The sequence below is a fragment of the Carassius carassius genome, chromosome 15, assembly GCF_963082965.1.
Source record: "Carassius carassius chromosome 15, fCarCar2.1, whole genome shotgun sequence".
Taxonomy (NCBI): Eukaryota; Metazoa; Chordata; class Actinopteri; order Cypriniformes; family Cyprinidae; genus Carassius; species Carassius carassius.
The window spans coordinates 6,564,848-6,592,836 of record NC_081769.1 but is presented as its reverse complement, the minus strand read 5'-3'; the positions used below and the strand labels follow the sequence as shown (position 1 = coordinate 6,592,836).

Below are 27,989 nucleotides of genomic sequence, written 5' to 3'. Positions count from 1 at the left end.
TTTCTCATAGCCTGTATTTGTGGAAACGTTTGAATTAATAAATGAGAGGTTAACTCTAGCTACTGAAACAAGCTCTCACATGAAACATGAAGGTAGTTTCATCTATCTGAATCATCAATACATCCTACTGTACATCACCTAGCCTATGAAATAGAATATAAATCTGTCAATCTGAAACATATTGCCTATGTCTGCAGTTTAGAACAAATTGTTCACACATACTTTTGAAAAATCAATCAACCAAATCTTATAGAGTCACAGAATCAAATGAAGGGGCATAGTATTTGAGAAGTAAGAAGGACATTATAAGACCAGTTTTTCTGACAGGCTTAGTGAAGTAAAATGTCCTCTCCTTTTTTGTCAAGATTGTACAGTATTGTTGAATATTTGTATTGTCCTATGCTTATCTGTGTTTTGAGTAAACAGAAACCTGTGTTTTCAACCATGCAGTTCTCATTTGGCTAAGCTGTGAGTGTGATAACACGAGAAGGTCTACTGTATCTACAACCTTATATACAATTAAAACTTAAACCATGTGCACAATAAAGGCCATCTAAGAGCTTCGACACTGACTTTTAGTGTCAGCATTTACACAATTGGCTGATAAAATAGAAAACATTTTTTGCCAGATGGAAATTGATCTTAGGGCGCTAGCTCTTGCTTAATTTATTTTTATTACAATTAAGGGTGTGTGGTGGACCATGTTTTAGTGTACCTCCGTGTCAACAAAACAGACTCGTGATCATACATGTCTCCCTCTAGTGGAGGAGTCGTTTTAGGAGACAGAGGAGTGGCCGCTTGGTTTGTGCCCTTTTTAAGTCAATGTCTGTCATGTGGCTGGAATGCGCTCCTCACACACTGCAGCTCTCAGCTCGGCTACAGCAGGCTTATCTTCTGCCTTCACATTCCTCCAGACCGCGCACATTACAGCTCGCATCGACAGCATCGGTGAGTAGACAGTGCTTTAATTAATAGGGCTTAATAAAGCATTTTAAAATAACCTTTTTAATTAAGCCATGTGCAATATTAACACGAAGCACGAGATAGTAGCTATATTGGAGGCCCGTGGCTGCATTTCTGGCTTGTAAATGCCTTCGAAAGTTGTTTGCGCATTTTCTGACTTCTGACAGTACGTTTACGTTGCGCTGACTGACATTTAGCCTACAACATTTATATCCAGATAGACTACTGATGTAAGAAAAATGTAAGATTTATTAGAAATTAATCAATCATTTGAGATGAAACGTACACCATTGAAATGCTAATGGTTCACTCTTCAGAACCATTCTGGCGTCTGCTTTGCTTTTGTTTATGAATGCAGCGCTTCTAACAGTTTACTTTCTGGCCATCTCCCCATCAGCTTGAAAACTTCAGAATGTTAGACTCCTTAAACTACACAACGTCCCCACTGCCCTCCAGCGCTCCATCAGTCGCTGGAGATTCAAACGCCACATTATGCCACGACTGGGAGCAGTCTCATCACCTGCTGTTCCACCTGGCCAACCTGAGCCTTGGTCTAGGTTTCCTCATCCCCACCACAGTAGCGCTTCATATGATCTTCCTCAGACTGCTGCTGATGACAGGTACAGAGCGCCCTCTCATGGTGCTCAACAGAATAGCGATGCGCAATCATTTGTTTGGCTAGATATCTTAACGTAGTTCAATTATCATGAAGATTAAAATGGTCGTACACATGTACTGAAACAATTGGAATAATTGTCCTATAAGAAGGTTTGAAAGTTTGATTGAACTTCATACATTGTATAGATTTAATTCCATAAAGTTTGTTGCAGTCAGTTCCTTTTGTAAAGTGACCATGATGTGACATTCAGCCAAGTATGGTGACCCATACTCTTCATTTAACCCATCCAAAGTGCACACACACAGCAGTGAACACACACCCGGAGCAGTGGGCAGCCATTTATGCTGCGGCGCCCGGGGAGCAGTTGGGGGTTCGATGCCTTGCTCAAGGGCACCTCAGTCGTGGTAGTGCCGGCCCGAGACTCAAACCCACAACCCTAGGTTAGGGGTCAAACTCTCTAATCACTAGGCCACGACTTCCCCAAAAAGTTGTTGTTTCAGTTGTTGAGCTGGGATATTAACAGATTAATGAATAGACTACTTAAAAAAAAAAGATAATTATAAGATGAGGTATTAAAACTAACACATTTTTGGTAATTGAAATAAAATTGAAATAAAAATAAAATATTAATATTGTATTATAAAACTAATGAAAATCAGAAATGTCTTGTCAATTAAATGAAATAAAAAAAAGTTCATATTGGTGTGCTATTAATTAAAACTACCGTACAACTGAAATAAAAATAAAGGTATAAAAAATAAAATAAAAGAATGAAGCAAAATTACTAAAACTTAAACTAAAAATAAAACCTGAAAATATCAAAATGAAAGCTACTACATATCAAATATATACAAATATTAATAAATACTACAATAATTTATAAATAATACTAAAATAACACGAATGAATCTGTGGTTTGAATAAATGTAACAATTTTAATGTTTCAAAATATTTTGGACCTCAAGTAACAAATTATCGAAACCATCGAAATACCAGAATGACAAAAGTGTCTGAAATTACCTACCACTGAGCTGCTAGATTAGATTAATTATTATTATTAATTTAATCCCATAAAAAAAAGATGATAATAAAAGTAGTTCCAAGTATGGTCTATATCTGTTTTAAGGAAAAGGGGTGTCACAATACAAAATACAATTGTTTTAATGCACAATTCAAAGTTTTAATCTGGATTAATATTAGTGCAGTCGAATGATTAATCACAATTAATCGCATCCAAAATAAAAGTTTTTGTTTGCATAATATATGTGTGTTCTGTGTATATTTATTATGTATATATAAATACAAACACAACCAGTATATATTTTGAACATATTTCCATGTATTTACATGTTTATAATTATATGAACATCATTTATATTATAAATAAATATTATATATATAAATATATTATATATAAAACTGAAATATAAACATGCTTGTGTAGGGTAAACATACCTATTAAGCTCACCAAAATTCACAATGACACATTTTTACTGCACAAGATAAATATTAAATATTAAAAAATATGAATCTCTCACACAAAAATATTGAATTTTATTTTAAATGACAAAAGCATTTCAATTAAGATATGCATAATTAAATTAAAAAAGTCTGGCTGTGCTTAATGGGTACATTTATGTACCCTTTAAGCACACCCCTGTTCCCATTAAGCACACATCATGTTTTATTAAAAATTCTTGTTTATATTAATATACATTTTTAAAGAATAATTGTAAATATATATATTTGCGAAAGTACAAAGTAAAAAAAAAATACAAATAAAAAAATAAATAAAAAGAACACAAATCAAGCAACAAGGCATTGAAGTCGATCAGTTATATATTCATATAGTGAAGTGTCATTTAAGCATATTTCAAAATCTATACTAGTCCACATTCAGCTAAGTAACACAAATTTAAAAAATCAAATGAAACAAACCAATAGAAAATTTCATTCTTGGGGATGAACAGAATTTAGCTTCATTATGAAACCTCTTTTTAAATGGATGTCACCTTGTCTAGGCAGCCTGAGGCAGCAACTTTTTTTTTTTTAGAAATTTCATGTAATATTTATTAAAATGACAGGATTTTGCTAAATAGGGAAGTCGTGGCCTAATGGTTAGAGAGTCGGACTCCCAATCGAAAGGTTGTGAGTTTGAGTCCCGGGCTGGCAGGAATTGTGGGTGGGGGGAGTGCATGTACAGTTCTCTCTCCACCTTCAATACCACGACTTAGGTGCCCTTGAGCAAGGCATCGAACCCCCAACTGCTCCCTGGGCACCGCAGCATAAATGGCTGCCCACTGCTCTGGATGTGTGCTCACAGTGTGTGTGTGTGTTCACTGCTCTGTGTGTGTGCATTTCGGATGGGTTAAATGCAGAGCACAAATTCTGAGTATGGGTCACCATACTTGGCTGAATGTCACGTCACTTTTCACTTTCATAGTCTAGGTCATGTATTAAGTTCATACATATTTTGATATGAACAACTGTTATTAACAATATTTATGAAATTATACTTTTTCTTACTGATGCCACACTGAAGCTGTGTGATTTTCATAGTAGTGTACCCTTTAAGCTCACCTTAAAATAATATGAAATCTTTAAAAATGACAGAAGTGTAAAATGACAGACCAGCATTAAACTGTCAGCTGATAATATATGGATGTTAAACCAAAAGCCAGTAAAGCCTGTGAAGTAATATGTTAGCGTAGCACACAATCTTATACAGCTATTCAGCTAACTCTGTTCTGTAGCATCTGCGCTGTGTTGCTTAAACTAGCCTTTGGATCTTATGTAATTATTTCCCACATTAAAGTTATTGTTTATAATATGCAAAAGTCTGAACATTAATCTCTTAATTTTACAATAACTAGTGAAACTTACCCAAAATAAAGGCTTAAATATCTAAAAAAAAAAAATAGCACATTTAAAGGGCTCCTCTTTTGGTGAAACTTTTTAAACAGCTTCCAAAATTGCCGTCAGACAGTGTGAACACATGGAGACTCATATCTCAGTGTGTAATGATCTTATTGATTTGAAATTATGAGGTCTAAAGCAACAAACATATCAATTGGTTAAAACATCAAGTAGGATAATAATTTTTTTTTCTTTTTATAATCTGAGCTCAAATATGGAAGTGTGCTTAATGGGTACGTGAGCTTAATAGGTGCATTAGTATAGGTTATAGGTTACCCTGGACCACAAAACCAGTCTTAAGTCTCTGGGATATATTTGTAGCAATAGCCAAAAAAAAAAAACATTGTATGGGTCAAAATTTGCGATTTTTCTTTTATGCCAAAAATCATTTGGATATTAAGTAAAGATCATGTTGCTTGAAAATATTTTGTAAATTTCCTACTGTAAATACAGGTGCATCTCAATAAATTAGAATGTCATGGAAAAGTTATTTTATTTCAGTAATTACTAACGTAACCTCGGTTCTCTCTAGAAGAGGGAACGAGTACTGCGTCTTAGCTAAGACGCTACCGGAAAAGTCTCTTTTCACGAAATACTGAAGCAAAAAATTATCCTTAATTTTGAATTTTTGTAAAGCGCATTTGCAGCAGTACACAGCCATAGGCGAGACGGCTCGCTCGCTCATTGGCTGCTCTGCAGCAAATGCACAGCCTATCGAGCGCAGGCTGATGCAATATCAGACCAATTAGGACGCTTCACGCCCATCACGCCACTTCCCGCCGAAACGGGTGTGGCTCAACCCTATAAAAGGAGCTCGAAAAGGCTGACTCACCTGATTTATTTCATCACCGAAGCGAACCAGAGTGAATCGTACGCACGGCAGAGAACGCAGTACTCGTTCCCTCTTCTAGAGAGAACCGAGGTTACGTTAGTAACCGAGTACGTTCTCTTACGAGAGTTCCCTCGTACTGCGTCTTAGCTAAGACGCTACGGGAACCCCATGTAAAACGCCGTGCGCGCAGGGATCACACACCAATAAACCTGAAGCAACGCCCAGGATTTACAGTGCACAGTCACCCGAGGGACTCACAGAGAGTCCAGGACAGGAAAGGGGGGAGCCCTCCGTCCCATATCTAGCAGCACACGTAGATGCGGCAATATAACATCACACAGTCGAGGCAAGGCCTGACCAATGTGGCAATGCGGGTCTTACGCAATACCGCCCATATAACAGTCGGCAGCGCATAATGCTCACGAACTCAGAATTCCCATCAGGGCCCTGATTCGGCTATACCGACAGCAGCCTTGCTTGCAAGGCGGGAACCTCCAGGTTATAGATCTGATAAATGCAGACGGCGAGGCCCAACCTGCCGCCATACATATATCCTGCAAGGAGATCCCAGTAGACCACACCCACGACGAGGCGACGCCCCTTGTGGAGTGTGCTCTGATGCCCAGTGGGCACTGAAGGCCCCTGGAAGCGTAAGCTAACACTATGGCGTCAACTATCCATCTGGATAGAGTCTGTCTCGCCATTCCCTTGGAACGTCCACTGAATGAGACAAACAGCTGCTCAGTCTGTCGAAAGACAGCGGGGGGAGACACATAAGCTCTTAAAACCCTAACAGGGCAAAGAAGACTCGAGTCTCCATCCTCTCCTGACACCGACAGGGCAATAACCTGAACCTGAAACAGCGTGTTGAGGGCCTTGGTTTGAGTATGACCCTTGAGTCATTAGGCCCAAACTCCAAGCGCGACAGGCTCACCGAGAGCGCGTGCAGGTCACCCACGCGCTTCACTGAAGCGAGAGCCAACAAGAATACCGTCTTGAACGACAGATGCTGGAGGCTAATCGATTGGATAGGCTCAGAAGGGGGACCCTTCATGGCTTCCAAAACCACCGCGAGGTCCCATATAGGGACTGACGGAGGTCTGGGAGGATTCAGCCTCCTAGCTCCTTTAAGGAAGCAGATGACCAAATCCTTCCTTCCTATTGACTGACCGAGCGCTGTTCAGAAAACGCTGCGATGGCCGCCACATAAACTTTGAGCGTGAATGGGGCTCTGCCCTTATCCAACAGCTCCTGTAGGAAGGAGAGAACCTCTGTCACCTCACAACTAAGGGGTGACCATCCCCGAGCCGTGCACCAGCTGGAGAACACCGACCACTTCGAGGCATACAGCCGCCGTGTCGACGGAGCTCTAGCCTGAGTGATGGTATTTAACACTCCCACTGAGAGATCAGCGGGTAACCGTTGAGCGCCCACACATGGAGGGACCACAACTCCGGTTGAGGCTGCCAAATCAAGCCCCTGGCCTGCGAGAGGAGGTCCCTCCTCAACGGCACTGGCCACAGGGCGATGTCTGCTAACTGCATCAAATCTGGGGACCATGGTTGGTTCTTCCAAAAAGGTGCTACAAGCAGTATTGAACATCTCGTTTCTCTCACCCGTTCTATCACCTGCGGAAGGAGGGAGACGGGAGGGAAAGTATAAAGCGGGCAGCACGGCCATCTCCGTGACAGCGCGCTTTCGTCCTTGGAAAAGAACGCGGGGCAGTGAGCGTTTTCGTGGGACGCGAAGAGGTCCACCTCCGCCCTGCCAAATCTCTCCCACAACAGCCGGACTGTTTGCGGGTGTAGAGACCATTTACCCGTGGGAATGTTGCTTCTGGACAGCCTGTCTGGACCCAGATTCTGTAGCCCAGGCACATGAACTGCCCTCAGCGAGCGCAAGTTGCGCTGAGCCCGAACCAGGAGGCGTTCTGCCAACCTGTACAGGTTTCGGGACCCGAGACCGCCCTGGCGATTTCTGTAGGACACCACAGACATGTCATCCGAACGGACTAAGACGTGGTGTCCCTTGAATCGGGGACAAAAGCGCGTTCTCCACTGCCAGCATTTCCAGACAGTTGATATGTTGGAGCCTTTCCCGTTCTGACCACAGGCCAAAGGACAGTCTGTCCACAAGCAGCGCTCCCCATCCCGAAGTGGAGGCGTCCGTCGACACCATCTTCACTTTCGAGGAAGTCCCCAGGCTTACACCTGATTAGTGCCAGTCGTTTGCTATCCAGGGTTTCAGGGCTGTAATACAGCCCTGATTGACCCTGAGACGCAGTCGACGCGGTACCCGCGCCTTCAGCCAGAACTGCAGGGGGCGCATGCGGAGCAGGCCCAACTGCAGAACCGGAGATGCTGAGGCCATGAGACCCAGCATCCTCTGACATTCTCTGAGCGAAACGGTCGCGCCGCAGCGGAGAGAACTCGCCGCACGCTGAATGCCAAACGCCGTCATGGAACGCGAGTCCAGAACTAAACCCAAAACAGTATTGTCTGACTGGGGTTCAGCGACTCTTCGTCCAGTTGACACTGAGACCGAGTTTCTCGAGGTGATCGAGTAAAACGGCCCTGTGCTCCACGAGCTCCGCTCGTGATTGAGCCAGAATCAGCCAGTCGTCCAAATAGTTCAGCACTCGCATGCCTCTGAGTCTGAGAGGAGCGAGCGCTGCGTCCATGCACCTCATAAACGTACGAGGAGCTACGGACAAGCCGAACGGCAGGACTGCAAACTGGTATGCCTGGCCCTCGAAGGCGAATCTCAAATATCGCCTGTGACTTGACGCCATCTGTATTTGAAAATATCAACCAGTCTCCTCTGCGAATATGCGCGAGGAGCTTCCTGGTCGTAAGCATTCTGAAACTGCGTTTCACCAATGCCTTGTTCAGCTGTCTTAGATCCAGTATGGGCCTGAGACCCCAGTCTCTCTTGGGCACTGGAAGGTATCTGCTGTACAGCCCCCCCCTCGCTTTGAGCTTGAGACACAGGCTCTACAGCCCCTCTGCTCAACAGTTTTGATATTTCGGCCCGAAGTATGCATGCTACTTCTGTTTTGACCGTGGTTTCGACGCGCGCTAAAAAGCGCGGAGGGCGTCGAAAAAACTATAGCGAGCAGCCTCTCCTTATAATGCCCAGCACCCAATCCGAAACCCCTGGAAGCGCTGAACATGCATCTGCATGAATGGCTAAGGGCTGGATGCGAAGCGCGCTCTGTTGACTGAGCAACGGCGGCGCTTCGGTGTGCTGTAACATGGGCGTTACGCCAGTGGCATCTGAGGCGGGGAGCGCGCTGATCACAGCGGGCAGATCGCTCCTCCTCGACCCCCTCCCGGCGCTTAACTGATTGAGGGAGGGCTGAGCGGGTCCCGTGGGACTCGTGATGTCTGCGAGTAACTGTGGGCTGCAAGTGTGCACATTTACTGCTTTCGACTCGCTGTCTGCCTGGGCAGAGCGTATGTGCACGGGTTTCGTTTTTACAGAAACCACGCGCCGTGTGTAACATAGTGTTTGTGGGCACTGAGGAGTGGGCATGTTTACTATGTGGAGCGCGTGACCGAACTGAGTCGATCTTATAGGCGCGAGCACTGTGTGCAGGGCTGTGCTTACATGCGGAGATGGGCACTGAGGAGTGGGCATCGTCACTACATTTATAGCACCATCGGCCGTGGCCGGACGAACGTGCACGGGTTTCGTTTTTACAGAAACCACATGACGCGTGTGACATAGTGATTGTGGGCACTGAGGAGTGGGCACGTTTACTATGCAGTGCGCGCGATCGACCTGAGTCGCTTTTATGGGCGCGAGCCCTGTGAAGGGCTGTGCTTATATGTGGAGATGGGCACTGAGCAGTGGGCATCGTCACTACATTTATAGCACCATCGGCCGTGGCCGGACGAACGTGCACGGGTTTCGTTTTTACAGAAACCACATGACGCGTGTGACATAGTGATTGTGGGCACTGAGGAGTGGGCATGTTTACTATGCAGTGCGCGCGATCGACTTGAGTCGCTTTCATGGGCGCGAGCCCTGTGTGAAGGGCTGTGCTTATATGTGGAGATGGGCACTGAGCAGTGGGCATCGTCACTACATTTATAGCACCATCGGCCGTGGCCGGGACACCAGAAATTACACCTTTTTCGGGAAATATCTGGTTATCTGGAAATATCTGGCCACCGTACAGGCTTGCGCATTGCAAAAAGACGCTGAAACAGTCACAATCCCTGGAACTGAAACAGCGGCGCTCAGGTGAGAGTTCGGCTGCGGCGACTCGTACACCGCCACTTTCCTAGGATGGCTTCGGGGCTCCCGGCCTCACCGTAATCCTCTGCCGCGGTCCCCGCGGCGTGGGGCGACGGCCGGTAGAGCGAGAACGGGGGTCTCGAGCTGCGTTGCTGAAGCTGTTGTGATAACGGCTTTTGTGTGCAGGCAAGCGGGCAACTGTGCAGGCTTGCGCGTTGCAGAAAATGCTGAGACAGTCACAATTCCTGGAACTGAAACAGCGGCGCACTTGGGTGAGAGCTCGGCCACAGCGGAACTCGTACACCGGCGCTTCGATGAAGCAGCCATCGTGTGCAGTGCAGACGCAGCCTGCTCAGCAGCAGAAGATTCGCGCGATTCGCTCATTGCCCGAAGCTAGCAGAGTGCGGCGCCTCAGCGCAGCGGAGAATGCAGGCTCAGAGAAAAGGCCAAGCGAGTCCTCAGAGTCACCATGGCAACAGCTCGCAGTGAGGGCATCCGCCGTCAGCGAGCGCGAGCACTGCATGATCTTCACCCAGACAGGAGACACAGATGACGTACCGGTCTCCCTCGCTGAGTGGGGCTCTGACGAGCTGCAGGAAGGCATCTTAAAAAAGACGAAAGCTCTTTTACGAGTGTGTATCGCAGGGCGAACACACACACACGCATAAAGAACAGCTGGATATAACAGAATTGAAAGGATATAGGCGCCGGATAGCGCAGCAGGAACGGCAGTGGAAGGCGGCGAAGGCCAGCAGCTTCAGAATGGCTCGTCCCGCTGATATGCCTCTCAGACGGCGCTTGCTTCCTCCGTGATCCAGCGATGCGTGAGCTTCGCTGAAGAGATGAAAAATCAGGTGAGTCAGCCTTTTCGAGCTCCTTTTATAGGGTTGAGCCACACCCGTTTCGGCGGGAAGTGGCGTGATGGGCGCGAAGCATCCTAATTGGTGCAATGCAATTGATATTGCATCAGCCTGCGCTCGATAGGCTGTGCATTTGCTGCAGAGCAGCCAATGAGCGAGCGAGCCGTCTCGCCTATGGCTGTGTACTGCTGCAAATGCGCTTTACAAAAATTCAAAATTAAGGATAATTTTTTGCTTCAGTATTTCGTGAAAAGAGACTTTTCCCGTAGCGTCTTAGCTAAGACGCAGTACGAGAGAACTCTCGTAAGAGAACTGTAGTATTAAATAAATTCAATGCACACAGACTGAAGTAGTTTAATTCTTTGGTTCTTTTAATTGTGATGATTTTGGCCCCCATTTAACAAAAACCCACCAATTCACTATCTCAACAAATTAGAATATGGTGACATGCCAATCAGCAGATCAACTCAAAACACCTGCAAAGGTTTCATGAGCCTTCAAAATGGTCTCTCAGTTTGGTTCACTAGGCTACACAATCATGGGGAAGATTGCTGATCTGACAGTTGTCCAGAAGACAATCATTGACACCCTTTACAAGGAGGGCAAGCCACAAACATTCATTGCCAAAGAAGCTGGCTGTTCACAGAGTGCTGTATCCAAGCATGTTAACAGAGAGTTGAGTCTAAGGAAAAAGTATGAAAGAAAAAGATGCACAACCAACCGAGAGAACCGCAGCCTTATGAGGATTGTCAAGAAAAATCGATTCAAGAATTTTAGTGAACTTCACAAGGAATGGACTGATGCTGGGGTCAAGGCATACAGATGTGTCAAGGAATTTGGCTACAGCTGTCGTAAGCCACTCCTGAACCACAGACAATGTCTGAGGTGTCTTACCTGGACTAACGAGAAGAAGAACTGGACTGTTGCCCAGTGGTCCAAAGTCCTCTTTTCAGATGAGAGCAAGTTTTGTATTTCCTTTGGAAACCAAGGTCCTTGAGTCTGGAGGAAGGGTGGAGAAGCTCATAGCCCAAGTTGCTTGAAGTCCAGTGTTAAGTTTCCACAGTCTGTGATGATTTGGGGTGCAATGTCATCTGCTGGTGTCGGTCCATTGTGTTTTTTGAAAACCAAAGTCACTGCACCACCCGTTTATCAAGAAATTTTGGAGCATGCTTTCTTCTGCTGACCAGCTTTTTGAAGATGCTGATTTCATTTTCCAGCAAGATTTGACACCTGCCCACTCTGCCAAAAGCACCAAAAGTTGATTAAATGACCATGGTGAAAACTCACCAGACCTGAACCCCATAGAGAATCTATGGGGTATTGCCAAGAGGAAAATGAAAAACAAGAGACCAAAAAAATGCAGATGATCTGAAGACCAATGTCAAAGAAACCTGGGCTTCCATACCACCTCAGCAGTGCCGCAAACTGATCACCTCCATTCCACGCTGAATTGAGGCAGTAATTAAAGCAAAAGGAGCCCCTACCAAGTAGTGAGAACATGTACAGTAATTGAACATACTTTCCAGAAGGCCAACAATTCACTAAAAATGTTTTTATTTATTTTTTTATTATTGGTCTTATGAAGTATTCTAATTGGTTGAGATAGTGAATTGGTTGGTTTTTGTTAAATGTTAGACAAAATCATCACAATTAAAAGAACCAAAGACAAAAACTACTTCAGTCTGTGTGCAGTGAATTTATTTAATACACAATTTTCACAATTTCAGCTGAATTACTGAAATAAATGAACTTTTCCATGACATTCTAATTTACTGAGATGCACCTGTATATCAAAACTTAATTTTTGATTAGTGATATGTATTGCTAAGAACTTCTTTTGTATACGATTAATCGTGATTAATCATTTGACAGCACTAATTAAAATTCATATGTAGTTTTAATAAACAAACAAAACAACTACTTTAATCAGTTTTTATGTAGGGGGACTAATAACCTTGTGGTTAATGTGCATTTATATAGTGCAACTATGCTAGCGGCGACCTGAGTTCGAATTCCCTCTTGAGGTCCTTTGCCAAACCTGCCTTCTCTTCACCGATTGCTTTCCTGTTTGCCTTCTTCTGCTCTATTCAATAAAGGCATGACATGCTTTCATGTTTTCATGTTGTATTGATTCATAACACTGCTTAGCTTTGTTGGATTTGAAATGCTTATCTTTATTGGATTTCAGGGTGCTCATTGTTTATAGCATGGGCCACATTATACAGATGTACATTGGATGTGATGGTGTGGAATGTGGTTTTCCTTCTGGTGAACTTCATGCATTTCTTCTTCCTGCTTTATAAACGCAGACCGGTGAGTACAGACACCAATGAGAAAGCTACATATTATTGATAGAGTCTGTTTGTATGTCCATGGCTGAGAGATACTTTAACTGCACAGGTAAACACAGGTCAAATATCATGAATTGTAGTGAGGAAAAAGCTTTTGCTTTTATCATCTTTCTCGCTTTATGACTTCATGAGTGGAAATTGTAGTTTCTGTACAATTTCTAGTTGTGATTGTCACATTGCCTATGAATGAATTCTGATTCAGAATTAACTTTCCCATTGTGCTAAATTCAATATACCTGTTTTGCTATGTTGCTTAATTCCAGATTAAGATTGACAGGGAGCTAAAATCTTTGTACAAGCGCATGTTCGAGCCCCTGCATGTACGTGAAGCTCTGTTTCAGAGGCTCACTGGTCAGTTCTGCACCATCCAAACTTTAAAGAAGGGCCAGGTCTATGCAGCAGAAGATAAGACCTCTGTTGATGAGCGCCTCAGCATTCTTCTCAAAGGAAAGTAGGTGTTTCACTTCACTAAGAGTCCATATTTACTTTCTAGCTCTCCTATTATATGTGCATTGTTTTTGAATTTTCTGACTAAATGTATGCATTTGACAGGATGAAGGTATCATACCGTGGCCATTTCTTGCATAATATTTACACCAATGCTTTCATCGACTCTCCAGAATTCAGATCGACTCAGATGAACAGGGGTGAGAGGTTTCAGGTAATGTTTAAAGTATACTATTTAAACATATCCATTGAATAGTTTAAATGGTGAAAAATCAGGAGTGCCCAACCCTGTTCCTGGAGATCTACTTTCCTGCAGAGTTCAGTTCCAACCCTGATATAAAACGTCTCGGTTGCGTATGTTACCCCCGTTCCCTGAAGTAGGGAACAGAGATGTCACATCGGATGACTGACGAATTTGGATCTCGCTTAGAGAGACCAGTCTACTTTAAGTGTAAACTAAAAGAGGCAGTGCACATTGGCATGCGATTATTGCATCCAGCTGTATCTGATTACGGCATGACTATAATTAGGCAGCCGGTGGAGTGCATATTCATGTTTTCACTGAGAAACCTGGCCGCTCAACGGTGGTACAGAATCTGTGGCAACAGGATGTGAGATATCCGTTCCCTCCTTCAGGGAAAAAGGGTTACATGCGTCACTGAGACGTTCGCCAAAAGGTCACAGATACTGCCCCTTCAAGACTAGCTACTGCTGCTATGGCACTACCCACTCAGTAAGACTGAAAGACACTGGGAAAACGTACTCATACCACTTGGGACAGGAAGGTTGAGGAAGCCCCAACCTTCCCAAAGGAGGTTTCGGAAGCACATACACATATGAACAACCATTTATGTGCATATGGAAGATTAGAGGTGATTGTAACCCTCTTGGAAAATAGCAGGAAGTCTACGGGGGAAACACGGGCTATGAGACTATTACATGGATTTTACACATACGGGATACAATTAGGTCTCTACATTTGAAACCCAGCCCTTTACCGGTTGGCAAGCCGACACTAACCGGGGCCTCTCAGTGCCACTACCAGTTTGAGGTGAGAACACGAAGGCTATAGAATCTAGCGAATGTGTTGGGGATCACCCAACCCACAGCACTACAAATATCTGTCAGCGAGATGCCACGAGCACTCTAGTAGAGTGAGCTCGCAACCTGAGTGGGCAGGGCACACCCTATGCCAGATAAGCCAGGGTGATCATGCATCCACTATCTAGTGGGCCATCCTCTGCTTAGAGACGGCATTCCCCTTCTGCCGGTCACCGTGACAGACAAAGAGCTGGTCTGAGGTCCTGAAGCTATGTGTCCTGTCTACGTAGTCTCTCAATGCCTGGATGGGACAAAGCAAAGCTGGGGCTAGGTCTGCTTCCTCCAGGGGCAGCACTTGCAGGCTCACCACCTGATCGCTGAACAAAGTAGTGGAACCTTGGGCACATAGCTGGGCCTACCTTAGAGTCAGCCAGCCCAAACTCTAGGCTGGAATTGTCGACCGAAAAAGCTGGACCCGCAGGACCACTGATGTACCTGCGGTGGGGTAGCGAGGTGGAATGCAGGGACCTGAAGAGGGGTTTGAGTTTGCAGTGCAACACTAACCTGGTTCCACGTCTTGGCAGAGGGTGTGTGAGTAGGACCTTTGACGATCCTCTGAACCACCCGCTGCTGCCTACTGGCTAGAGAGGAGGATGGGTGTTGGTCTGTCCGTGACTCTCCATGCCCTCTTGGGACCCAGAGACAGAGAAACCCACTCTCCTTGTCAAGATTTTTGGAAACCAGAGGCGGTATTATGACACAACTGCATTGCAACTGACCGCACCACCGGGGGGACCCCCACATACACCCTAGCTGCACTACCGTCGAGAGTGGTGAGGGAGGAGGAGTTAACAGTCGGTTTCCGGCAGAAAAAGTTGCCATCCACAATCTGGTAAGCCCCTTATGCACCTCAAGGAAGAATGGCACCGAGGTGGGGCACTGAGAACCAGCGTGTGCCACCCTGATGAACCAATCATCCAACTTTGAGGGCTTAGGACACGGTGGAGGTCTCCACACGAACCCTACCCTCACGGCCGCCCAGGAAAGCATAGTCAATATTTTCGAATCCGATTTAGGCATTGCTACCATCCCGGAGGACAGCAGAACAGCTAAATCTTCCTCTCCAGAAAGCTCTGACTCACCCTCCGATGCAGAGATCGACATTCAGTCCTCTGGAGGAGCACCAAAAGGATACGGCTGGTACTCTCCTTGTAGAAGGCCCAGCACATTACATTGGCAGCTCAAGTGGTTGCGGAGTGCAAGATGAGCAATGGGTTGGTTATCCTCAGACCACCCATGCTACTGCCTGAAGTAGCCCCGCCTGACTACCACCATGACGAGAACTAGATCGTGGCAGAGGCAAAGGAGCTCCGCCCCTTTGAGGAAACAGAGCTTGGCCAGCAATTCAGAGGTGATCATCTTCCCGCATTGAGAACATGACTCATCCACAAATGCCAGATCAGCATGCTAAATGCCAAGGCATGTGAGGCAGCGATCGTGACCATCACCCAGCAGCCTGATGTGTGCATCTCACTCGACACGGGAAACCACCACAGCTGAAGTGCTGTACCGAAGACATGAAGAGCTCTCAGAGAGCGTGCTCGTTAAGTCTTCTTCTTTCAGTAGAGTAGTCAGGAGTAGTCAGCGAAAAGCTAAATATGCGCTGCACCGGGGTGCCTACTTATACTCACGCTGTTATCAGTGGCAGCTGGATGCAATAATCGCATGCCTCATTTAGTTTACACTCAAATTTGTCGGTAATCTGATGTGATGTCGAGAGTGACCAACTGAAAGGGAACATATTAACAATATTTTTTACTATACTCTTTACATATTTATAATAATGTCACACTTTATTTTAAGGTCCAATTCTCGCTATCAACAAACCAATCACTGCAACTTTTGCCTCAATAAACTCCTCATTTTAATATTGGATAAGGTAGTTGTTAAATTTAGGTATTGGGTAGGATTAGGCAGTGATGGAAAGAGTACTGAAAATTTGTACTTAAGTACAAGTACTGTTACATTGATGAAAAAATACTCAATTACAAGTAAAAGTAATGCTGTCAAAACTGCTTAAGTAAAAGTAAAATGAATTTGTTTTGGGGGTGTAATAGAACATGCTCTCATGCTTGGTGGTTCGAAAAACACATTATTTTTCACATAATTTACATTATTACAATACCTTTCTCCCCAGCTTGGCACAAATGTCTCGAATAGTTCCGGGTTTGATGAAGACCTGCCTTCCAAAAAACTAAATCTGTTGTGATTGGTTAGCTGTCCCAGTGTGTTGTTATTGGTGAACAGCTCAGACGGTGTTTCAGTACTGCCCCGCCCCTTGCCAAAGCAGCAAAGTTCCCTCTGCGATGGTATAGATAAGGATGGCATAAATATTGCCATATCAATTTGATAATGTTTTGAAAAACAACGCTGTAGTCCAAAAAAAGTGAAAAAGCATAATCGGACCCCATTAAGAATATCTGCTTGTTACGTCTGACATCATCCTTACGTACAAGTAAAAGTACAGCTTTAAAAATATACTTAAAAAAGTACAAGTACCCGAAAAAATTACTTAATTACAGTAACGTGAGTAGTTGTAATTCATTACCTCCCACCACTGGGTTTAGGGATGTAGAATATGGCCATGCAGAATATGATATATCATATATATCTATATCAGCGTTTGGTCATTTTGTGGAAATGTAGACTAATATACAGCATTTACAATTATCTGTCTTATGCACATGAATATACAGGTGACAATCACTGCTGAGGAAAACTGCAAGCTCCTTTGCTGGTCTAGAGAGCGTCTGACTTACTTCCTGGAGTCTGACACTTTTCTGAGCGAGGTGTTCAGGTACCTCATTGGTAAAGACATCACCAACAAGCTTTACTCTCTCAATGATCCAACTCTGAGTGACAAGGTAAGAAGATAGCATATAAATGAATATGACAGTTTTGATGTTATTTAGTTTTGGCAGAGTAGATCTGCTACACGCCATGGCTGCAACTGAAATAAACACAAGTACACTCTGCTGTGAGCATGTAAGACATCCTGCGGCTTGAATAGGCATACATAAATCCCTTAGCAAATATAACCAATCAGAGGTGGAGGGTCTCAACAGACAATTTAAATGTTGAGCAAGCAGTCTAATTGGATGCAGAATCTGGCCAGTCAGGACAGGACATATTTCAGCGGGGATTTAAAAAAACTAAATTGTCTGGGTTTTGGCTATGTTTTCTTATTGCATTCATTCTTGCTGAAAATAAAGACTGTAAAGATATTTGAGCAATATCATGCAGGTATTGTACATAGTCGCTCAATCATGTCAAAAGGAAAACAAAGCCAAAAACGTGTACATTTTAGGCAATTTACAAATTTCAGCCAGGACTAGATATGTTTGTAGAAAAATATATAATTTATGACTCTATATATATATCTTTACAAAGCTAAATTCAGAATTGTTTATAACTAAAATTATGGTGATTGAACCATAGGCTGTAAAGAAAATGGACCGTCAGCCAAGTCTATGTTCTCAGCTTTCTATGATGCAGATGAGGAACAGCATGGCTAGCACCAGTGACACAGATGATGTGCTCAACCAAATCCTGAGAGGCGGGTCAACTGGGTCATCACTCCGTAAGTCTATAGTCTTTTCTTGAGCTACATTTTCTTTCACTGATCAGTCAGTGCTAAGCTGTATTTCAAGCACTAACCACAATTTACACAATAGGCCATGCATGATCCGATATTAGACTCCACAAATGCTGAAATAAACCAAAACACACATCTCACTCTTTTCTGTCACTCCTAACTTTATTTAAAATGTCAAGACATGTCTAATTTGCATTCTTCATCTCCACTCTGAACTCTATCTGTCCAGTTTGAGTTGCTAATAGGGTACTACATTTGTGGTATTGCACAATACATTGGTGTGATTTCAAACTATTAATATTGGGCGTGTCCCTGATGTTCTCTCCTCCTGTTCCTTCTCTAGCTGTGACCTCAGATCGGGCCTGATGGGGTGTAAGATGGTTTCTTTTTTTCTCACTATCTTTCTCTTCCTCAACCCCAACAAAAATTGTCATTTTGAATATAACCACAAAGTAGATTAACTCCCTTCTAGTGGTAAAAAGTGACTTCTGGTAACCAGACATGTCATGAAGTTAACCTTTAACATCCAAGAAACTGCATTTGATGAGTTTGTCTATAACTTTCATTCCATAAAACATGTTGTCATACAATGTTCAACTAAATTTATCAGATCAATATAAAGTATGAGCACTATACTGCACTGTATATGTTATGTACACCGATCAGCCAAAACATTTTAAACTGCCTGCCTAATATCAGCAACAGCTCAGGTGCATAGAGGCATGGACTCCACAAGACCTCTAAATCTGTCCTGTGGTACTTAATCATGGATAGCAAACTCTCTTTTGAAACTCAAATTAATAATATCATCCGGAATGCATATTTCCACTTGCATAATATTAATCGTCTCCGTCCCTTTCTCTCAACCAATAATACAGCAGTTCTTGTTCACGCTCTAATCACCTCACGTCTAGACTATTGTAATGCCCCTTTCACAGGTGTTCCCTCTAAAATACTACGTAAGCTCCAGAATTCTGCAGCTTGTGTTCTTTCTAGAACACCCTCTACTGAGCACATTTCTCCAGTTCTTCAGCAGTTGCACTGGCTTCCAGTAAAGTATTGAGTTGAATTCAAGATCTTGCTACTTACTTACAAGGCACTTCATAATCTTGCACCCCAATACCTTGCTCAACTTCTTAATTTTTACACCCCTTCATGTGGTCTCAGATCCTCATCTTCAATTTCTCTTTTGGGACCTTGGATTCGATTAACTACCAAGGGTGCCAGATTTTTTTAGCTATGCTGCCCCCCGCCTATGGAACTCCCTTCCCCTGATATTTGCAACAGGCTTTTTTTCTTAAAACATATCTTTTTATACAGGCTCTCTTATAATGTTTTATTGAGTCTTTACTGCACTTTATCTGTATATGTGAGGTGTTTTTTTTTTGTTTTTTTTGTGAAGTGATTTGTATTTATTTTTTAAAGTTTGCTTGTTTGTGATGTGACCTTGTGTGTTTTGAAAGGTGGCGTTAAATAAAATGCATTGTTATTATTATTATTATTATTATTATTATTATTATTATTATATTAATGGATCTGGCACATTAGCCAGATCCTTTAAGTCCTGCTAGTTGCAAGGTTAGGCCACCTTGCTGAATCATTACAATGGCACCTGGGTGGGATATATTAGGCAGAACTGTCAGTTCTTTGGGGCTGTCTCGTGATGAACGAGACAGGGGTGGCGCACGTTGGTTCTCAGCGCCCCACCCCAGTGCCTTTTTTCCGGAAGTGCATGATGAGCTTACCAAGTCATGGATGGCAACTTTTACTGCCAAAAACCGGCTGGTGGGCTCCTCCTCCCTCACCACCCTCGATAGCGGTGCAGCGAAGGGGTATTCGGGTTTTTAAGCACCTGGCTCCCTGGCTTCTGCGGACCATCAGCCTCGGCTATGCGATTCAGTTCGCCCGTTGTCCCCCCAAGTTCCGTGGTATCCGCTGCAATACAGTGAAAGTGTTCGATGCCCCTGTTTTGCGGGAAGAGATCGCAGTCCAACTGGTGAAGGACGCGATAAAGCCGGTCCCTCCAGCTGATATGAGGACAGGATTTTACAGCCTTTACTTCATTGTACCCAAGAAAGGCGGTGGGTTACGACCGATCTTGGATCTGCGAGTTTTGAATCGGGCCCTTCACTGGCTACCGTTCAAGATGCATTTTCAGGTGTGTCCGTCCCCAATATTGGTTTGCAGTGATCGACCTGAAGGACGCATACTTTCATGTATCCATCCTTCCGGGCCACAGATCTTTTCTGCGGTTTGCGTTTCGAAGGACGGGCATATCAGTACAAGGTCTCTTCGGGCTGTCCCTGTCTCCCCGTGTCTTGACGAAAGTCACAGAGGCAGCTCTTGTTCACATTCTCAACTATCTAGATGCTTGGCTGATACTAGCACAATCTCGGGATCAGTTGTGCGAGCACAGGGATTTGGTCCTCTGGCACCTGAGCCTGTTGGGCCTTCGGGTCAACTAGGAAAAGAACAAACTCTTGCAAGGCAGAGGATCTCTTTTCTCGGTATGAAGTTGGATTCAGTCGAACAGACAGCATGCCTCACAGAGGAACGTGCGCGGTCGGTGCTATCCTGCTTGAATACGTTCAAGGGCAGGGCAGCTGTCCCACTGAAACTTTTTCAGAGGCTCCTGGGGCATATGGCAGCTGCGACGGCACTTACACTGCTCAGCCTGTTACATATGAGACTGCTCCAGCACTGGCTTTATGGCCAAGTCCCAAGGTGGGCATGAAAGCGCTGCACTCACCGGATCCAAGTTACACCGGCCTGTCGCCAAACCCTCACCCTGTGGTCAGATCTTGCATTTTTCCAGGCAGGGGTGCCCCTAGAGCAGATCTCCAGGCATGCTGTGGTTTACACGGATGCCTCCACCACTGGCTGGGGGGCCACGTACAACGGGCATGCAGTCTCAGGGGTTTGGACAGGCCCTCAGCTGCAGTGGCACATCAATTACCTAGCGTTGTTAGCAGTGCACCTTGCCTTGAACCGTCTCAAAGTTCTTTTACGAGGCAAGCATGTGCTGGTCCGAACGGACAACACAGCGACCTTTGCATACATCAACCGACAAGGTGGTCTGCGCTCCCGTCGCATGTCACAACTCGCCTGCCACCTCTTCCTTTGGACTCTGAAGGTTCTGATGTCACTTCGTGGCGTTCACATTCCGGGCCTGCTCAACCGTACAGCCGACGAGCTGTCTCGAGCAATGCTCCCGGGAGAATGGCGACTCCATCCCCTGACGGTCCAGCTGATTTGGAGACTATTCGAAGCCACTCAGGTAGACCTGTTTGCTTCTCCAGAGACCTCTCACTGCCAGTTGTTCTACTCCCTGACTGAAGGAACTCTCGACACGGACGCACTGGCACACAGCTGGCCGCGGGGCCTACGCAAGTATGCGTTTCCCCCAGTGAGCCTTCTTGCACAGACAATGCGCATAGCCTGGGAGGACAAGGAGCAAATCTTGCTAGTGGCGCCGTATTGGCCAACTCGGACCTGGTTCCCCGAACTAGTGTTTCTCTTGACAGCCCCTCCTTGGCCGATTCCTCTGAGGAGGGATCTACTGACTCAGAGACGGGTCACCATTTGGCACCGCGTCCAGACCTTTGGAAACTCCATGTCTGGTCCCTGGACGGGACGCAGAGGTTTTAGGTGACTGACCCCAAGAGGTAGTGAACACCATCACTTCGGCAAGAGCACCGTCTACGAGACACGCTTATGCCTTGAAGTGGATTCTGTTCGTCGAGTAGTGTTCGTTGAGTGGTGTTCTTCTCGCCGAGAAGACCCCTGAAGATGCCCGATTGCGGTCGTGCTTTCCTTTTCGCAGCAAGGGCTGGAGCGAAGGCTGTCTCCCTCCACCCTCAAAGTCCAGGTTGCCACTATTGCTGCATACCACGACCCCATGAATGGGAAGTCTTTGGGTAAGCATGACCTCATCATCAGGTTTCTTAAAGGGGCCAGGAGGTTAAATTCTTCCCGGCCCCTCTCTATACCCTCTTGGGACCTGACTCTAGTGCTTAAATCACTACAGCAGGGCCCATTCGAGCCTTTGCATTCAGTTGAGCTAAAGTTTCTTTCATTGAAAACTTTGCTCCTGCTTGCACTGGCCTCCATCAAGAGGGTAGGGGACCTGCATGCATTTTTGGTCGACGATTCGTGCCTAGAGTTTGGGCCGGCTGACTCCCAGGTAATCCTGAGGCCCCGGCCTGGCTACGTGCCCAAGGTTCCCACTACACCCTTCAAAGTCCAAGTGGTGAACCTGCAAGCGCTGCCACTGGAGGAGGCAGACCCAGCCCTGGCTTTACTCTGTCGCGTCCGAGCATTGAGATGCTACGTGGACCGGACACAAAGCTTCAGGACCTCAGACCAGCTCTTTGTCTGTTATGGAGGCCGGCAGAAGGGGAGTGCCCACTGGATTGTGGATGCCATAGCCCTGGTTTATCAGGCTCAGGGTGTGCCCTGACCGTTGAGGTTGCGAGCTCACTCAACTAGAAGTGTTGTATCCTCCTGGGCGCTGGCTTGTGGCACCCAGGATGTGTATAGTGTATAGTCCACGGTATAGTCCACTTCTGCCTTCCCAAGATGGTCTGTAATTACCTCAAATTTCCCCATATACACCTAAACGGATGCTATATGTGTATTTGCTCCCGAGACCTCCTTCGGGAAGGATGGGGCTTGAGCAGCGTCCTTGTTCCAAGCGGAACGGGTACGTTTTCCCAGTGTTATCCAATCTCACCAAGTCAGGTAGTTCTTTAACAATGGTGAGTGGAACTACTTGTTCCAAGCCCCGGCCTACACCTAATAGGGGCGCAGGCGGCTCGCACAGGGCACTGGAAGGGGCAGCACCCATGGCGCTTTGGTAGGGATCCCATTTTGCATCTGTCACACGTCCCGTTGCCATGGTTGCTATACCGCCACTGAGCTTCCAGGTCTCTGGCTCGGCTCCTCAGCGAAAACCTGGTATGCATTGCACCTGCTGTCCTCTTATACTCACACTGTGATCAGCGGCAGCTGGATGCAATAATTGCATGCCAATGTGCATTGGCTTGTTTAGTTTATAATCAAGTAGATTGGTCCATCAGGCGATATCTCATTTTGCGTCGGTCGCCGATGTGGCGTCTCCGTTCCCTCCTTCATGGAACGAGGGTTACAATACGTAACCGAGATGTTTCCATCTGTAAGTGTGTTTGAGGGTGTGGAGCTGGGTTTGTTTTGATGCATCTGAGTTAGGTTTTGATCTGTTTAGATAGAGGGTGATTTTACTGTGGAATAACTGCGTGTATAACCTTACTAGTTGGCTAACTATGAAAGTTTTGAAAGAGTTTGGATTTAGGTCGGTGATGAAATAATCTGAATGTTTCTACGATATGAATCTCCTCGCATTCTGCCATTGACTATGTACAGACCCAGGGTACAACACAGCTGCAGAAGGTGTGTTCCATTTTTGTTCGTTGATTTATCATGGATGAGTCTTGGGGTTTGTGTGGGTGGAGATGTTATGTGTTTGTCTCCCTGGGAATGAAGTGTGTCCAGTTCTTCACCTGTTCTGGCATTTAAGTCTGCACGGATTGGTGTGTTGCCCTGTGACCGGAAGATCTCTCCTTCTAAGTTGGGTAAACTGTCTTTGTTGAAGTAGGGAGAGTCTTTTGGAGGAATGTAAGTTGCACACAGGAAGATGTTCTTCTCCGTTGAGGTGATGGCCCTGTTAATTTCTATCCCTGTATACAAGTGGCCTGTTTTAACAATATTAATAGAGAGGGCTAAACTGGACTTATACTAAATAAGCATTCCTCCTGAGTCTCTTCCCTGAGCCATTTCAGGCAGTTTGGTGGATGGGATGATGAGTTCTCTGTAGCCTGTAGGGCAACCAGTTGGTCCATCTCTTCTGCTCCATGTCTTCTGCAGGATGATTGTCTGATTTTTTTTAATTCTGTGGTGAAGTATGTGTTTTTGTTCAAAATGATATGATACATGCTTTATTATCCATGGGAGGTTACTTTTGTTGGCAGGTTTTGTCCTAGGACAGTATGTGTGAGCAGATTAGGTTGAGCATCTGGTGAATGTCTTTCAGCTCAGTTGCTGGGACTTGTGTGAGTGCTGGTGTGGGGTTTCTGCACACTGTCTGGGCATAGCTGAGGTTGCCAGGGCTTTGATCAAGTGCTGGATGAGGATGCTTTGTTTTTGAGGGGGGTCTTTGGCCTGCTTCTGGTGCAGTGTAGTTCTTTCCCGCTCTGGTTGGCTTCTGCCTAGCTTTGCTGCTTCTGGGAGTGGTGTAGATGCTATGGTTAATTGCAACATTTTTTAGTGTCTTTGCAAAGGCAGGAACAGTTGCTCTGTACAGGTGGACGTGGTTGTAGAGGCATGTGAGGTCCAGGGAGGGGTGATGTGCCAGGTGTACGTGAGGTTGAGGTGCACAGGGTCTAGACAGGTTTGCATTCACCCTCTGGGTGGGAATCCTTTCATGGTAGCAGTGTGGAGATGGTGATTTTTGCACTTGGAAAGATGGTTGTGGCTTTTTCAATCACCCTCTGTAGTGTTGTTGCAACTCTTTCCTGTTGTGTTCTCAGGTAATTTGTTGCTTGGGACAATTAGCATCAGGTGGTGGCCAATGAAGATTGGTGTGTACTAGGGATGGGACGATAACCGGTTTTATCGATAACCGTGATAAAATGTGCTGAAGGTTAGTAATATCGTTTAAAAATGAATTATCATTAAAACCGTGTTTGATTATCGCGGTTTTAATAACTCGCTATTAAATCATGTCCAGCCAGCAACAGTCTGACGCAAGCGCAGCGCACAATGTTTTTTTTTCGAGAAGGAATGCCGAGTCAGTGACTTTTCTATGCTTTTCTATGCTTCTACACTTTTCATTGTAAGGAAGGAAATGCCACAGAATTTAATCTTTCTTTAAATTAAGTGCATAGAGTTGCTTGTTTTATTAGTTGTTTGTTGATTATTAAATATAAAACTTGCTGAAATGTTTTCAGTGTGAGCATCAACTATTTTTGAACACTTTCATCTCGTTTCAACAAAACCGTGATAATACTGATAATCGTGATAATTTTAGTCACTATAATCGTGATATTAAATTTTCATACCATCCCATCCCTAGTGTGTACTACACGTGCTTTAGACTATTTAAATTACCATGACACAGTGTCTTGTTCCCCTTCTCAGGGAACCAAGGTTACATTTGTATCCAGAACGTTTTTCAGCAAAGTATTGATCATGTATATCAGCGGTTCTCAATTCCAGTCCTCGCGCCCCACTGCTCTGCACATTTTGTACGTTTCTCTTATTGCTTCAGATGTTTGTTCTATTAGAACATAAATGCCCTGCGAAGTGGACATCACAGGATATTCCGCCATGATTCCAGTTCGAAGCGAGCATATATGTTCCATTCAAAGTGCATTGTGCAAGTGTGTGAGACGTGAATGTAAATTGTATTGATTTAAAGAGGTATATGATGTCACACTTGTCCATGCGTGCAGATGGATGTTGTGCAACGCAAATCCGTGAATGAATGTTCTGAAGTGAAGCAAACTTCAACAGATTTCCCCTGCTCAGGGAGTAGGGAGCAGTAAACACTGTGTAGAGACTATGTCAATCGGAACACAGTTCATGCATGGAGCTCACTTCTAACGAGCTGATTATCTGAATCAGGTGTGTTAACAAAGAGACATACAATATGTGCAGAGCAGTGGGGCGCTAGGACTGGAATTGAGAAATGCTGATGTAGATAATTCAGAGGCCTTAGAAATTGTGTATCAATTATGATACAACAGGATTTAAACATCTTGCAGATCTTTAAAGGGGTATGCACACTAAAGTACTGCAGATTAATGCATGTCAGATATTAATCAATGTCACAATAAAAACACTTATTTCAACTTCTTATATACTGCGGTCACATTAGACTTTGGACATGCAAAATTTCGTTGCGTACAGCCATAATATGGCAATGTAAGTCTCTATTGTATAAAAAAAAAAAAAGAAAAATCAGCATATAAGAAATAATTACCTGCAGCTTTGAAGTGAAATTTTAACTTTGTAATGCAGTGAAATTTGCATGATCTTGAGTTTCCAGCATGCATATTAATGGAAATTAATGGAAACAAAAGTGTAGTGTGACCGATCCTTCAGACACAAGACTCAAACGTTGATTTCCACCCCACACATTTTGGATACTGCTAATTTTATATAACATGCACAGAGTGTATATAACAAAGTTGTATTTTTTATTGTTTGTGTGATTTTATTTACATTATCAACAGTACTGCTGAGCTGTGGAAACCGTTAATAATGTTAAGAGAATGAAAGAAAATTTTGTCTCCATATCACATACATAAAACAATATACCTAAATCTTAATGTGTAACTACATACTGTTATTGTGAAAGACATTATATATATATATATATATATATATGTATATAAAAATACAACAACATTATTTCAGATTTTGACGATTTGTTTTTTTGTTTGTTTGTTTCCTCCAGAGAAAAATCCTCTGACAAAAGCATCCACGACTATGAAGCCAATTGAAGAAGGAATGGAAGATGACGTGTTTGAACTTGAATCCCCCACTACTTCCCAGAACATTTCCAGGACCCCCAGGGAAGACATGTAAAATGTTTTTATCACCTCATGGTCTTCAGACTTCTGTGTTTCACTTTGTGTTTTATAACAAAATAATGTAAAATTAATTGAACAGGAAAATAAATCAGACTCCCCCTCAGAGATATGAGAGTTGATTTAGTGTAACAGATTTAACGTTTAAATTAATTTGGAAACCATCTCATATAATAGTTTATTTCTTGTTCAGTATAATCTGTATAAAGAAAGGATTTTAATTGTATGCATTTGAAGACATTTCCTTTTTTATTATTCTTTTATTTTTATTTTGAATTTGGTTAACTGTGCTAATCCTGTGTAAAACAAAACTGATTGCTTCTTATCCTTCAGTAAAACTGGTATATCATACATATACCATGTCCATTTCCTTGCATGTTCCTGTTTTTTAAGTCATGTTTTCTTGTGTGATACGTTAACAGCTAGTGATATATTAAAATTAATTGTATTATTATTACACAGGTTATTACAGGGTTAAGCAATGATGAAGTGAACACTGGATTTATTGAATGTCCTGTTGAAGCATTTCCATTTCTTCCAAATGATTTTTTCTTTTCTTTTCTTTTCTTTTCTTTTCTTTTCTTTTCTTTTCTTTTCTTTTCTTTTCTTTTCTAGTGTGTTTAAAGTCATACTGATACTTGAAATCACTTTTTTAGATTAAAGTTTGGCACTACAGATATGTGTTTCTTCACTACTGTGTTTCATTAGTTTCTTTCTAACCTAACAATGACTGTGCTTAATATTTAATGATTCACTTCAATGATTAACAAATCATTCAAGGAGTAGAAAACAAAAGAAGAAGAAAAAAAACATTGCTGAAAGATTACATAATAATTCAGGGGAACACTGCCTATGATATAATATTCAATCTCAGGAGATGACTTCTTAATTGTTCTTATTTTAAGAAAATATAAATGTTACAGTACATTTTTCTGAGGCCTATTGATGAAGATCAATCTCACATCATTCAGGTATCATAACTTCAGTGTACACTTTGCTGTCAAAATGTATATCTCGAAGGCCTGGCTTTGGAGTGCCTGACAAATGTATATATGTAAATGTTTTCGAAATGAAAACTTACTAGCTAACCTTCTCCAAAGCCAAAGAGCTTTAACTTCAAGGTCTCTGTTTTAAGTTTTAATCAGAACTTTGTTAGCATGTATATCACCATGGTATGGTGTGCACTTTTGTTTCAGGTGACTTTGTGCCTATGGAGATCCAATAAGGTCTCACGGGAGTATGTAAATTCCCAAATCATTGGAAAGTTTCATTTGGTTTATTTAGCCATATGTTATAATTATATAACATATGGGCTTCTGGGAGGTACTTTTTATCATTATATTGAGTTATACTAGCGGTTCTTAATCCTGTTCCTAGAAGTTTACTTTACTTAAAGGGGACTTATTATGCCCCTTTTTACAGGATGTAAAATAATG

General features: G+C 43.8%; 1 protein-coding gene across 2 annotated transcripts; it reads left to right on the top strand.

The window, feature by feature from the left end:
- Positions 1-807: 807 nt before the first annotated feature.
- On the top strand, positions 808-27,232 carry LOC132158048 (blood vessel epicardial substance). 2 transcript variants are annotated; one of them, XM_059567300.1, is made up of 8 exons: positions 808-948; positions 1,361-1,583; positions 12,621-12,745; positions 13,047-13,234; positions 13,336-13,444; positions 17,028-17,195; positions 17,770-17,911; positions 26,421-27,232. In XM_059567300.1, the coding sequence occupies exons 1-8, from the start codon at positions 823-825 to the stop codon at positions 26,549-26,551; spliced, it is 1,212 nt and encodes a 403-aa protein (XP_059423283.1). In that variant the 5' UTR covers positions 808-822; the 3' UTR covers positions 26,552-27,232. The 2 variants fall into 2 exon arrangements, with proteins under 2 accessions (XP_059423283.1, XP_059423284.1); XM_059567301.1 differs by lacking the exon at positions 26,421-27,232 and adding an exon at positions 18,270-18,298.
- The last annotated feature ends 757 nt before the right edge of the window (positions 27,233-27,989 follow it).

What these genes read in the sequence shown, in the direction of transcription:
- LOC132158048 (XM_059567300.1), top strand. Translation starts at nt 823, where the DNA reads ATGTCTGTCATGTGGCTGGAATGCGCTCCTCACACACTGCAGCTCTCA. An exon ending in CAGACTGCTGCTGATGACAG is followed by an intron (nt 1,584 to 12,620) that starts GTACAGAGCGCC and finishes ATTGGATTTCAG; the next exon opens with GGTGCTCATTGTTTATAGCA. An exon ending in ATCCAACTCTGAGTGACAAG is followed by an intron (nt 17,196 to 17,769) that starts GTAAGAAGATAG and finishes ATTGAACCATAG; the next exon opens with GCTGTAAAGAAAATGGACCG.